The sequence below is a fragment of the Argentina silus genome (assembly GCF_951799395.1).
Source record: "Argentina silus genome assembly, contig: scaffold_319, whole genome shotgun sequence".
Classification (NCBI taxonomy): domain Eukaryota; kingdom Metazoa; phylum Chordata; class Actinopteri; order Argentiniformes; family Argentinidae; genus Argentina; species Argentina silus.
The window spans coordinates 12,501-22,500 of NW_028152463.1; the positions used below are offsets into that span (position 1 = coordinate 12,501).

General features: G+C 51.1%; 1 protein-coding gene across 1 annotated transcript; it reads right to left on the bottom strand.

The window, feature by feature from the left end:
* Positions 1 to 633: 633 nt before the first annotated feature.
* On the bottom strand, positions 634 to 9,932 carry zbtb43 (zinc finger and BTB domain containing 43). Its single transcript, XM_083698051.1, has 4 exons — positions 9,855 to 9,932; positions 8,271 to 8,471; positions 7,175 to 8,053; positions 634 to 4,440 (listed from the first exon to the last, which is right to left on the bottom strand). Exons 2-4 carry the CDS (start codon positions 8,451 to 8,453, stop codon positions 4,027 to 4,029), a joined length of 1,476 nt encoding a protein of 491 aa, XP_083554177.1. The 5' UTR covers positions 8,454 to 8,471; positions 9,855 to 9,932; the 3' UTR covers positions 634 to 4,026.
* Positions 9,933 to 10,000: the final 68 nt, after the last annotated feature.

Below are 10,000 nucleotides of genomic sequence, written 5' to 3' on the forward strand. Positions count from 1 at the left end.
GGCTGTCTTTGGTACTGGTGTGTAAATCCACTGAACGCACATTGGGGCCGTTTAGGATGTGATTGATGGAGCTCTGTGGTGAAGGATGTGATTGTTTCTCCTGATATATTGTGGTTTTCTATGAAGTGTTGATGTCTGTATTGAACTGTGTTGTGTTGTTGTGTGATTGTATAGATATTGAGGACAGGGTGCACCTGCAGAAGAGGCCTTGGTCTCAGTGTGTTTCTGTGGAAATAAAGGTTGAATAAATACATTAAAAACATGCTATGCAATCTTCATATTAACATGTTTAGTATCTTCATATTACAGTGGTCACATTAGAGGGTAGACTACTGCCCTGCCCAGAGACGGACAAGCCTGTTCTACCCAGCAGCTTCCTGTGATGAGCCATGGCGGTGGCTCCCTCTAGTGGAGGTCACTTGTACTGCACAAGAGAATCAGGAGCAGAGAGAAGTGGAAGGATAATAAGTCTGATTCATGTTTTTAAATGAATGAATGAAAGTGAGAAGTCCACTCGTCCTGAAACTGAAACTCAATGATCCAAAACGTAGCAAATCACAAAGATGTGAAAGAGAGTCATTCATTTGAACAGAAATGGAGCGTTTCATCATTACTGAAAAGATTGACGTGTCAAACTGGGAGAAGACATTTATTGCTGAACATCTTTTTGTACAAAACATTCACAAACTTCTTCTATAAGAAGAAAATATCCCAAACGGTGAGAAAGCGGAGGGGTATTCTGGAAAAATCTGAACAACTTCAGTCAGATAGATAGAAAGACACATGCTAATCTTTGTGAGGTAGTTTGAATGTCATCACCACTACTAGGAGAAACAGCTCCCCAAACCAACTCTAAAACTCCTTGTGTCTAAATCACTAACATTTTGTCCTCAAAATCAAGGTTTGCTGTTTATTTTTTTTCCAGATCACCCGTAATACATGTTTCACAAAGAGATACACAAGTAGAAGAGAGAAATCAGTGTCAACGTCAAAGTTAGAATTCAGTTCTGCCCACAGTATTCTGTACAACATGTTGTAAGTTAAACTCATCTGTAAATGAACACAGGAATATGGCAAAACCAAAGAACACATACAGTACAATAGCTAGTATTCAACCAAACTCGCACTGCGCAGAGCCCGGAGAGCAGAAAGACTGATGTTCCTGCACCATAGAAAGCTTCTCTAGAACACTCTAGAACACCTTAGCACACTCCAGAACACCTTAGGACACTCTAGAACATCTTAGGACACTCTAGAACATCTTAAGACACTCTAGAACATCTTAGGACACTCTAGAACATCTTAGTACACTCTAGAACAGGGGTGCCCAATACGTCGATTACGATCGACCGGTTGATCGCCAGAGTAGTGCCGGTCGATCGCGTGACATTAAAAAAATCTTTTTTTTACACGGACATTTGTGCTTCAGCGGTACGAGGCCATTGAGCCAGTGTGAGTGCGCCACTTGATTGACGTACAATGCGGCCAGTCTGAGATCGCTTCTCTTCTACGGGTCACGTGTCACCATGTATATATTTCGCAATATATATTTAGCATTTTTTAATGTAGGTAGATCATTTTGACCTGGTCATTTTGAAAGTAGCTCGCAAGCCGAAAAAGTGTGGGCACCCCTGCTCTAGAACATCTTAGAACACAATGAACAGAATCAGGCCTAAGACCAGACGGAATCTCCTCCTCGTTGTCACATGACTCAACACCTCCAAAGCAAAACAACTCTGAACTAAACGGTGAAATTAAAGACAAATATCATTATATAATATTCCATGTTGTACCACATACATTAAAGTAGCCATCCGGTACCGACTGAGCCTCACACTGCCCCCTGTCTGTCACACGCTGTAATGTCACCTGTCATTAATGATTGTCCTGTTGGTCTGTTAGCAGCTTATACTGTACAAAAATACCATCCTGATCTAGTAACCATGCCAACCGTCCTAGGAAACACATACTGGATATACTGGTTGGTCTGGTTTTGGCAAACTGCCGCTGGGTTACCACTGGGCAGCTCAACACACAATGTTGTCAGGATGTCACCATAGAAACAGCAGGTGAACCCATTCCTCTTCAGAAGAGCAACAATACGGCAACAATATTAATATTAAACAGTCAGAAGTTGTCTAAAAGCATCAATAATTACATCAGTAGAAAGAAACACATTGTGACCCATAGAAACTATATTCAATATGTTGATTCTCATAACTACACACTACGGTACAGTCATCGTTACGTTGTTTACATTACTCTGTATGCCCCCCCCCCCCCCCCCCTAGTCTAGTCACACTGGTATTGACAAATGCTGAGGTTTAGTAAGTAACCATGGTTTCCAGGAAAACATGTTTTTATCAATAGTAAATCTAACAGGCAACATTCAGAATGAGAGGTATTTCTACTGCATGGTCATTCCTGTGGCGTTACTGAGCATGGAGCGGTAGAGAACACAGCTAACAGTTAGCCTGCTAGCTAAGGAGAAACACCACTCTGGGTCAGCTGGGGTTAAGTGCCTTGAAGAACGTCAGAACAAGAACTGAATTGTTTGACACATGAAACAATGTTCAATGTATGGCAGATATGAGTGAATGCATATGTGAAGGTCAGGTACTGTCCCTTAGAGGTCACACTGAGGTCACTCTGACCTGGGTGACATCACACAGCGGTGGAACGCCTGGACACACCACTACAGACAGCCTAACAGCCCAGCAACCATCGGCTCCTGCAACTCTACAATTACATCAAATCATTATCATTCTACACCATGTGTTCCCTAAACGCAGGAATAAATTAAAAACGGTTAAAACACGTGATTTCATCCGGGATCATTCTGAGTGTCTCTGAACTTCCTGAAGACTGATGTCTCAGCTGACAGGAAGAAGGTTAAAAAATGGTTTCCTGGTTTCAGCGTTGCTGTGTTGGCGTGGCGATGGTGCGTCCTCTCCTGGTCCTGAGAAAGAAGGGACTTCCTAAACATCCTCTTCCTGGTTCGGTACAGCCCAATGATGATGTCATGTAGGACCAGAGGCCGTCATTTATCTGATCTTATGTGTTTTCAGTCCCGTGGAGATTAAAAACATCTATTTCACCAGAGAGAGTCCTGTAGCATACTAGAGAGACCTGTAGCCTGACTGTAGCTAGCAGAGAGAGACCTGTTCCCCAGGCCTGACTGTAGCTAGCAGAGGGAGATCTGTTCCCCAGGCCTGACTGTAGCTAGCAGAGAGAGACCTGTAGCCTGACTGTAGCTAGCATACTAGAGAGACCTGTAGCCTGACTGTAGCTAGCATACTAGAGAGACCTGTAGCCTGACTGTAGCTCGCAGAGAGACCTGTAGCCTGATTGTAGCTAGCAGACAAAGACCTGTAGCCTGACTGTAGCTAGGATACTAGAGAGACCTGTAGCCTGACTGTAGCTAGGATACTAGAGAGACCTGTAGCCTGATTGTAACTAGCAGAGAAAGACCTGTAGGCCTGGCGGTAGGAGAGAGCCTGTTCCCAAGGCTAGCAGAGTCTGTGTGAGAACACTGAGGTATGGAGCAGACTGTCCTGACCCAAGGGGCTGATCTGCGAACAGTTCATCTGGACAGGAGGCTCTGAACCAGGGGAGGCTGCTGGAGGTAGAAATCGGAGGAGGGGCTCATTGTAATGCATGGAATGGAATGAGGAATGGTATTGAACACCTGTGTGTGTGACAGCATTCCTCATTTCATGGTGCTCTGTGGCTCAGTGAGTAGAGCATGGTGCTAACCATGCTTAGGTTGTGGGTTTGATTCCTGCTGGGACCATCTATACTGAAATGTATGAACTCACTGTAATGTAAGTCACTTTGGATAAAAGTGTCAGATAAATGGCGTATATTATATTCCAATGAGCCCGTCCTCTCATTCCTACCTCCAGCAACTGTCCCACAGATCAGGAACACTCTCTAGAGGGGAGCGGTAACCTGATCTGGGACCAGCGGACTGGGCCGTCTGTTCAGTTAAAGATTAAAGGTTAGCGGTGTAGAGCTGGTGTGAGGTCAGCAGGTCTGAGCTGGGGCGGTGGCGGGGGCGGTGTTGGTGGGGGGGGGCGAGGCAGGGGGGGCGGGGGCCTGCTCTGTGCTGCCCTGGGCCCGGCGGGTCTGGTGGGCCCGGGTGCAGGAGGACGTGTGTCTGTTGAAGCTGTCCCTCCACATGAACCTCTTGTTGCAGAGGCTGCAGGCGTAGGGCTTGATGCCCGTGTGGATCTTCATGTGGCCCACCAGGTGGTGCTTCATCTTGAAGCTCTTCCCACAGACGGCACAGCCGTAGGGCCGCAGGCCCAGGTGCATGCTCATGTGTCGGTCTCTCTGGCTCTTGTGAGTGAAGCTCTTGCCGCACTGGCACGGGTACAGCTTGTAGACCAGCGAGCCGAAGCCGGGGTGGGAGCCCCCGTCCTGGGGACCACCGGGGGGCTGTGGGACAGGAGAGGAGATTCAAACATGTGGCTGTTTGGCTTTTTGTCTTTGTTTGTTGTTATTGCTGTTTCTGTTTTTTATATTTTTATTTGTTTTATTATTATCATTTATGTATGATGCCTTGTGGGGAGGGGTGGTGGTGGGGAGGGGTGGGGGTGGGGGGGGGGGTGGTGGGGAGGGGTGGTGTGGGGGGAGGTTAATGACTGGCGATACTGTTGTGTTCATGTCTCCATATCTCTAAAAATGCAACAACAAAAAAATATTAAAAACAAAAACAACATTCAAATGTGTTTTGTGTCTCAAGGGGAAATGTGTCTTGGCCATTGTAGCATAATCACGACATACAATATCCACAACCCTCCACAAGTACTGGCTTCTTTTAACGCTATACTCCAACAGTTTGGATTTGATAAACAATTACTGAGGTTAAAGTAGACATTCTCAGCTTTAATTCAATGTTTTCTTTTTTTCAGTTTGGTTTCACCATTTAGAAATGACAACCCTTGTTATACAGTCCCCCTATTTCAGGGAACCAGTAGCATTTAAACTGGAACATTGGCTTGACAGGTGTTTCTGGTGTGTTCCGTCACACCTGTGCAGCATTAGAGAGCTAGTATTGATTCTTGCCTTTGGAGTCTGCTATTGGTGCCTGTCAACATGAAGACCAAATGAAGACTTGTCACTGCAAGTCAAGGAAGAGAAATCAGAAACAAACTATTATAAACACATCCAAAACATTTGGCTTGCCAACAACAACAGTTTGGAACATCATCCAAAAGACGAAAAGCACTGGTGAGGCCAAGGGAGACTTCTACAGTGGATGACCAAAGAATGCTCACCATGATTAAGAAAAAACGCAAAACAACTGTCCCACAGATCAGGAACACTCTCCAGGAGGCAGGCATGAATGTGTCAGAGACTACCACCCGCAGAAGACACTGCAAGGTGTAACAGAAACTGGATGGCCAGATTACAGTTTGCTAAAATGTAGCTAAAAGAGCCTGCAGAGTTCTGGAAAAAGGTCTTGTGGACAGATGAGACGAAAATGTACCATGTACCAGAGTGATGGCAAGTGCAAAATGTGGAGAAAAAAAGGAACTGGCCAAAATCCCTGTGGTTGCATACCACCTCATCTGTGATATGGTGGAGGGGGTGTTATGGCTTGGGCGTGTATGGCTGCCACTGGAACTGGCTCACTTGTCTTCATTGATGATGTAACAGCTGACAGCAGCAGAATGTATTCCGAAGAGTACAGAAACATCTTGTCTGCTCAAGTCTCTCATTGGACGACACTTCATCATACAGCAAGACAATGACCCCAAACATACTGCCATAGCAACTAGGGAATTTTTCAGGGCCAAAAAGTGGAAAGTTCTAGTAGCCAAGTCAATGTCCAGATTTCAATCCAATTGAACATGTGTTTCATTTGCTGAAGAGGGAACTTAACGCAAAAAGACCTCAAAACAAACAACTGAAGATGGCTGCAGTACAGGCCTGGCAGAGGATCACCAGAGAAGACCCCCAGCCTCTGGTGGGGTCAGGGGTCGCAGACTTCAGGCAGTTATTGTTGACCAAATACTAAACATATTTGGACATTATATGATTTTTCCAATACTTTTAAAAAATGTACTTTCTAAATGGTGAAATCAAACTGAAAGAAAAAAACCACTGAATTAAAGCTGAGAATCTCAAGACAAAATGCTTCCTCTTTCTAATGCTTCTGGAGGCTGTCGCTTCATTATTATACACAATAGAAATGATGACAAAACAAACCTGTACAGTACACATCCCCCCCCACCCTCCTACCTGCCCCCTCCCACCCGCCCCTCCCACCCTCCTATCTGCCCCCCCCACACTCCTACCTGCCCCCCCACACTCCTACCACTCCCCCCGCCCTACAGTGACTCCTACCTGCCCCCCCACACTCCTACCTGCCATCCCCACACTCCTACCACTCCCCCCACCCTTCAGTGACTCCTACCTGCCCCCCCGTCCTACAGTGACTCCTACCTGCCCCCCCACTCACCCTTCAGTGACACCTACCTGCCCCCCCACCCACCCCTCAGTGACACCTACCTGCCCCCCCGTCCTACAGTGACTCCTACCTGCCCCCCCGCCCTACAGTGACTCCTACCTGCCCCCCCCCTCCTAGAGTGACTCCTACCTGTCCCACCCACCCCTCAGTGACTCCTACCTGCCCCCCCGCCCTACAGTGACTCCTACCTGCCCCCCCGCCCTACAGTGACTCCTACCTGTCCCACCCACCCCTCAGTGACTCCTACCTGCCCCCCCCCTCCTAGAGTGACTCCTACCTGCCCCCGCGCCCTACAGTGACTCCTACCTGCCCCCCCACACCCCTCAGTGACTCCTACCTGTCCCACCCACCCCTCAGTGACTCCTACCTGTCCCACCCACCCCTCAGTGACTCCTACCTGCCCCCCCCTCCTAGAGTGACTCCTACCTGCCCCCCGCCCTACAGTGACTCCTACCTGTCCCACCCACCCCTCAGTGACTCCTACCTGCCCCCCGCCCTACAGTGACTCCTACCTGTCCCACCCACCCCTCAGTGACTCCTACCTGCCCCCCCGCCCTACAGTGACTCCTACCTGCCCCCCCGTCCTACAGTGACTCCTACCTGCCCCGCGCCCCCGCAGTGACTCCTACCTGTCCCACCCAACCTCCTATCTGCCCCCCCCACCCTCCTACCTGCCCCTCCCACACACACTCTTACCTGCTCCCCGCTGCCCCCTCCTCCATCCTCTCCCAGCAGCTCGTCCTTCAGCCCCCCCAGCCCCGGCGGCCCCCCCTCGGCCCCCCCAGACGAGAAGCCCTCCATCGACGTTCCGTAGAAGTCCAGGGGGTCTTCCTCTAGCCCCTCCCCCTCCTCTAGCCCCTCCTCCAGTTGAGACACCAGATTATCCTCCAGAGAGCTCCTATTGGTCGACCTGGCCTCCAGAGAGCTCCTATTGGCTGGCCCCTGGGAGTGGGCGGGGTTCAGCTGCTCTGAGTCTCCTCCCCCTCCGCCACACTCCTCCCTCTCCAGACGCTCCGCCTTCACATGCACCCACTTCCTGTGTCCCATGATGCTTGGGGGGACGTAGGCGGGCCTGGTGTACTGGTAGTCGCTGTCCTCCTCGTCCCCATTCTCGCTGGCGCTGCCCGAGCCCTCCTGGTCCTGGTCTGGGTCCTGGTCCTGGTCCGGGTCCAGACAGGGAGGGGAGAAGCTGTTCTCCAGCAGCTGGTCCATCTCCATCTTAGTGAAGCCCTCTGCGGCCCCCCCGCCCATGGAGCCCTCCCCAGGGCTGTGGTAGTTGCTGTCCCCAGGGGAGGGCCTGTCCTCTGGGCCCGTGCTGCACACAGACACCCCCGCCCCCAGCCTGGTGCCAGGTTTGTGGGCCAGCGTGCTGGCAGTGCCCACCACCTCCAGCAGCTCTGTGCATTTGTCCACAACGTGCCACATCTGCAGGAAGCTGGCGGCCGTGAGGAAGGCCACCACCTCCCCCGCAGGAAGTACCAGCGTCCCGGTGTAGCAGGAGTGGAGCAGGCGCTCAAACACACATGGGTGCATCACCTCCGGGAGCACCACACGGGCGCTGTTCTTCAAAAGCACCTGAAGAGGAGAGGAGAGGAGAGGAGAGGAGAGGAGAGGAGAGGAGAGGAGGAGAATCATCATTTTGTTTGTCATCCATTTTCAAAGGGATACTTGACTTTTTGCTGTCACATTGTACAACCTCTTGGACACAGACAAACAGACAGACAGACAAGTACCAGCGACCACCCACCCCCTAGGTTCAGAGGTTAGGGTTAGGGTCAGAGGTCAGGGTTACCTGGTCGCAGAAGTAGGGTGAGCTGGCAGCGAGGACGGCCCGGTGGGCCCGGTACTGGTGTCCCTGGATGACCACCATGATGTCACACAGCTGGCCGCGCTGCCGCTGCAGGTTGAGCTTCTGCAGGAGCGACCCGGAGAAGTCTGGGAAGTCCACGCGCAGCGCCTTCCCCTCGGACTCCATGGCTACCTGCGTCTAGACCTGAGACAGAGAGGGTGTCAGACTGGGTCTAGACCTGAGAGGTTATCAGACTGGGTCTAGACCTGAGACAGAGAGGGTGTCAGACTGGGTCTAGACCTGAGAGGTTATCAGACTGGGTCTAGACCTGAGACAGAGAGGGTCAGACTGGGTCTAGACCTGAGACAGAGAGGGTGTCAGACTGGGTCTAGACCTGAGAGGTTATCAGACTGGGTCTAGACCTGAGACAGAGAGGGTGTCAGACTGGGTCTAGACCTGAGAGGGTGTCAGACTGGGTCTAGATCTGAGAGGTCATCAGTCTGGGTCTAGACCTGCCATATGTTCAGGGTTAGGGTTACTGGAGAGGCTCTCACTGGGCAGCCTGTGTCCTAGGGACATAAGAGAGAGAGTGTATTAGTGTTAGTATTATAATGAGAGAGAGAGAGAGAGAGAGAGAGAGAGAGAGAGAGAGAGAGAGTGTCTTAGTGTGTATTAGTATTCGTGTTATTATTAGTTGCTGTAGTTTAACCAATCAACTGTTGTTGTCACTCTCACTCTGCCCTGTGACTGGTCAGAATATAAAACACTCCCACTAAGACCATATGAGACCAGGTGAGCCAGCCTGCCAGTTGAAGACTAGATGGCGTGATACGGGTTCATATCTGGTCCAGAGAGACTCCATCTCTCCATCTGTTGGAGGAGAGTTGTGCTGCTCAGGCCTCCTGGAGGCTGAACACCTCCCTGCCCCTGGAGGCTGAACACCTCCCTGCCCCTGGAGGCTGAACACCTCCCTGCTCCTGGAGGCTGAACACCTCCCTGCTCCTGGAGGCTGAACACCTCCCTGCTCCTGGAGGCTGAACACCTCCCTGCTCCTGGAGGCTGAACACCTCCCTGCTCCTGGAGGCTGAACACCTCCCTGCTCCTGGAGGCTGAACACCTCCCTGCTCCTGGAGGCTGAACACCTCCCTGCTCCTGGAGGCTGAACACCTCCCTGCTCCTGGAGGCTGAACACCTCCCTGCTCCTGGAGGCTGAACACCTCCCTGCTCCTGGAGGCTGAACACCTCCCTGCTCCTGGAGGCTGAACACCACACTCACACTGAATATTAACTACAGGGAGGATACCGTTGGCACGCGTTAACGGTTTGATCACGGCTGATCACGGGCTAATTGGAGGCTAGGAGAGCAGCTAACGAGCGACGACACCGCAAGTGTCACATTTCCATTTCCCGTGAGATCCCCGACGGGCGGCCAGCTCGACCAGCGGCGCTACCGAGCTAACGGGCTAGCAGCGCACCGCTCAGCACGGTAAACCCGCACGGCCACCGCCACCCCCGGGGTTTAAAGAGAGCACGACGCCGCGCTACTGTCTGGGCATCGTACACGGACTGAAAACAGGGTTGTCTCACCAGTGATTTCATTCCGATCTCCTGATTTGGATGAATTCAGCCGCCGCGTCTCTTCCGAGTTCCACCGGATTTCTGCTCGGCTACGTCATCACGTCGCCCGGTCGCATGGCGCGTGATGAGCAATGTAAACAAACACGCCCACAAGG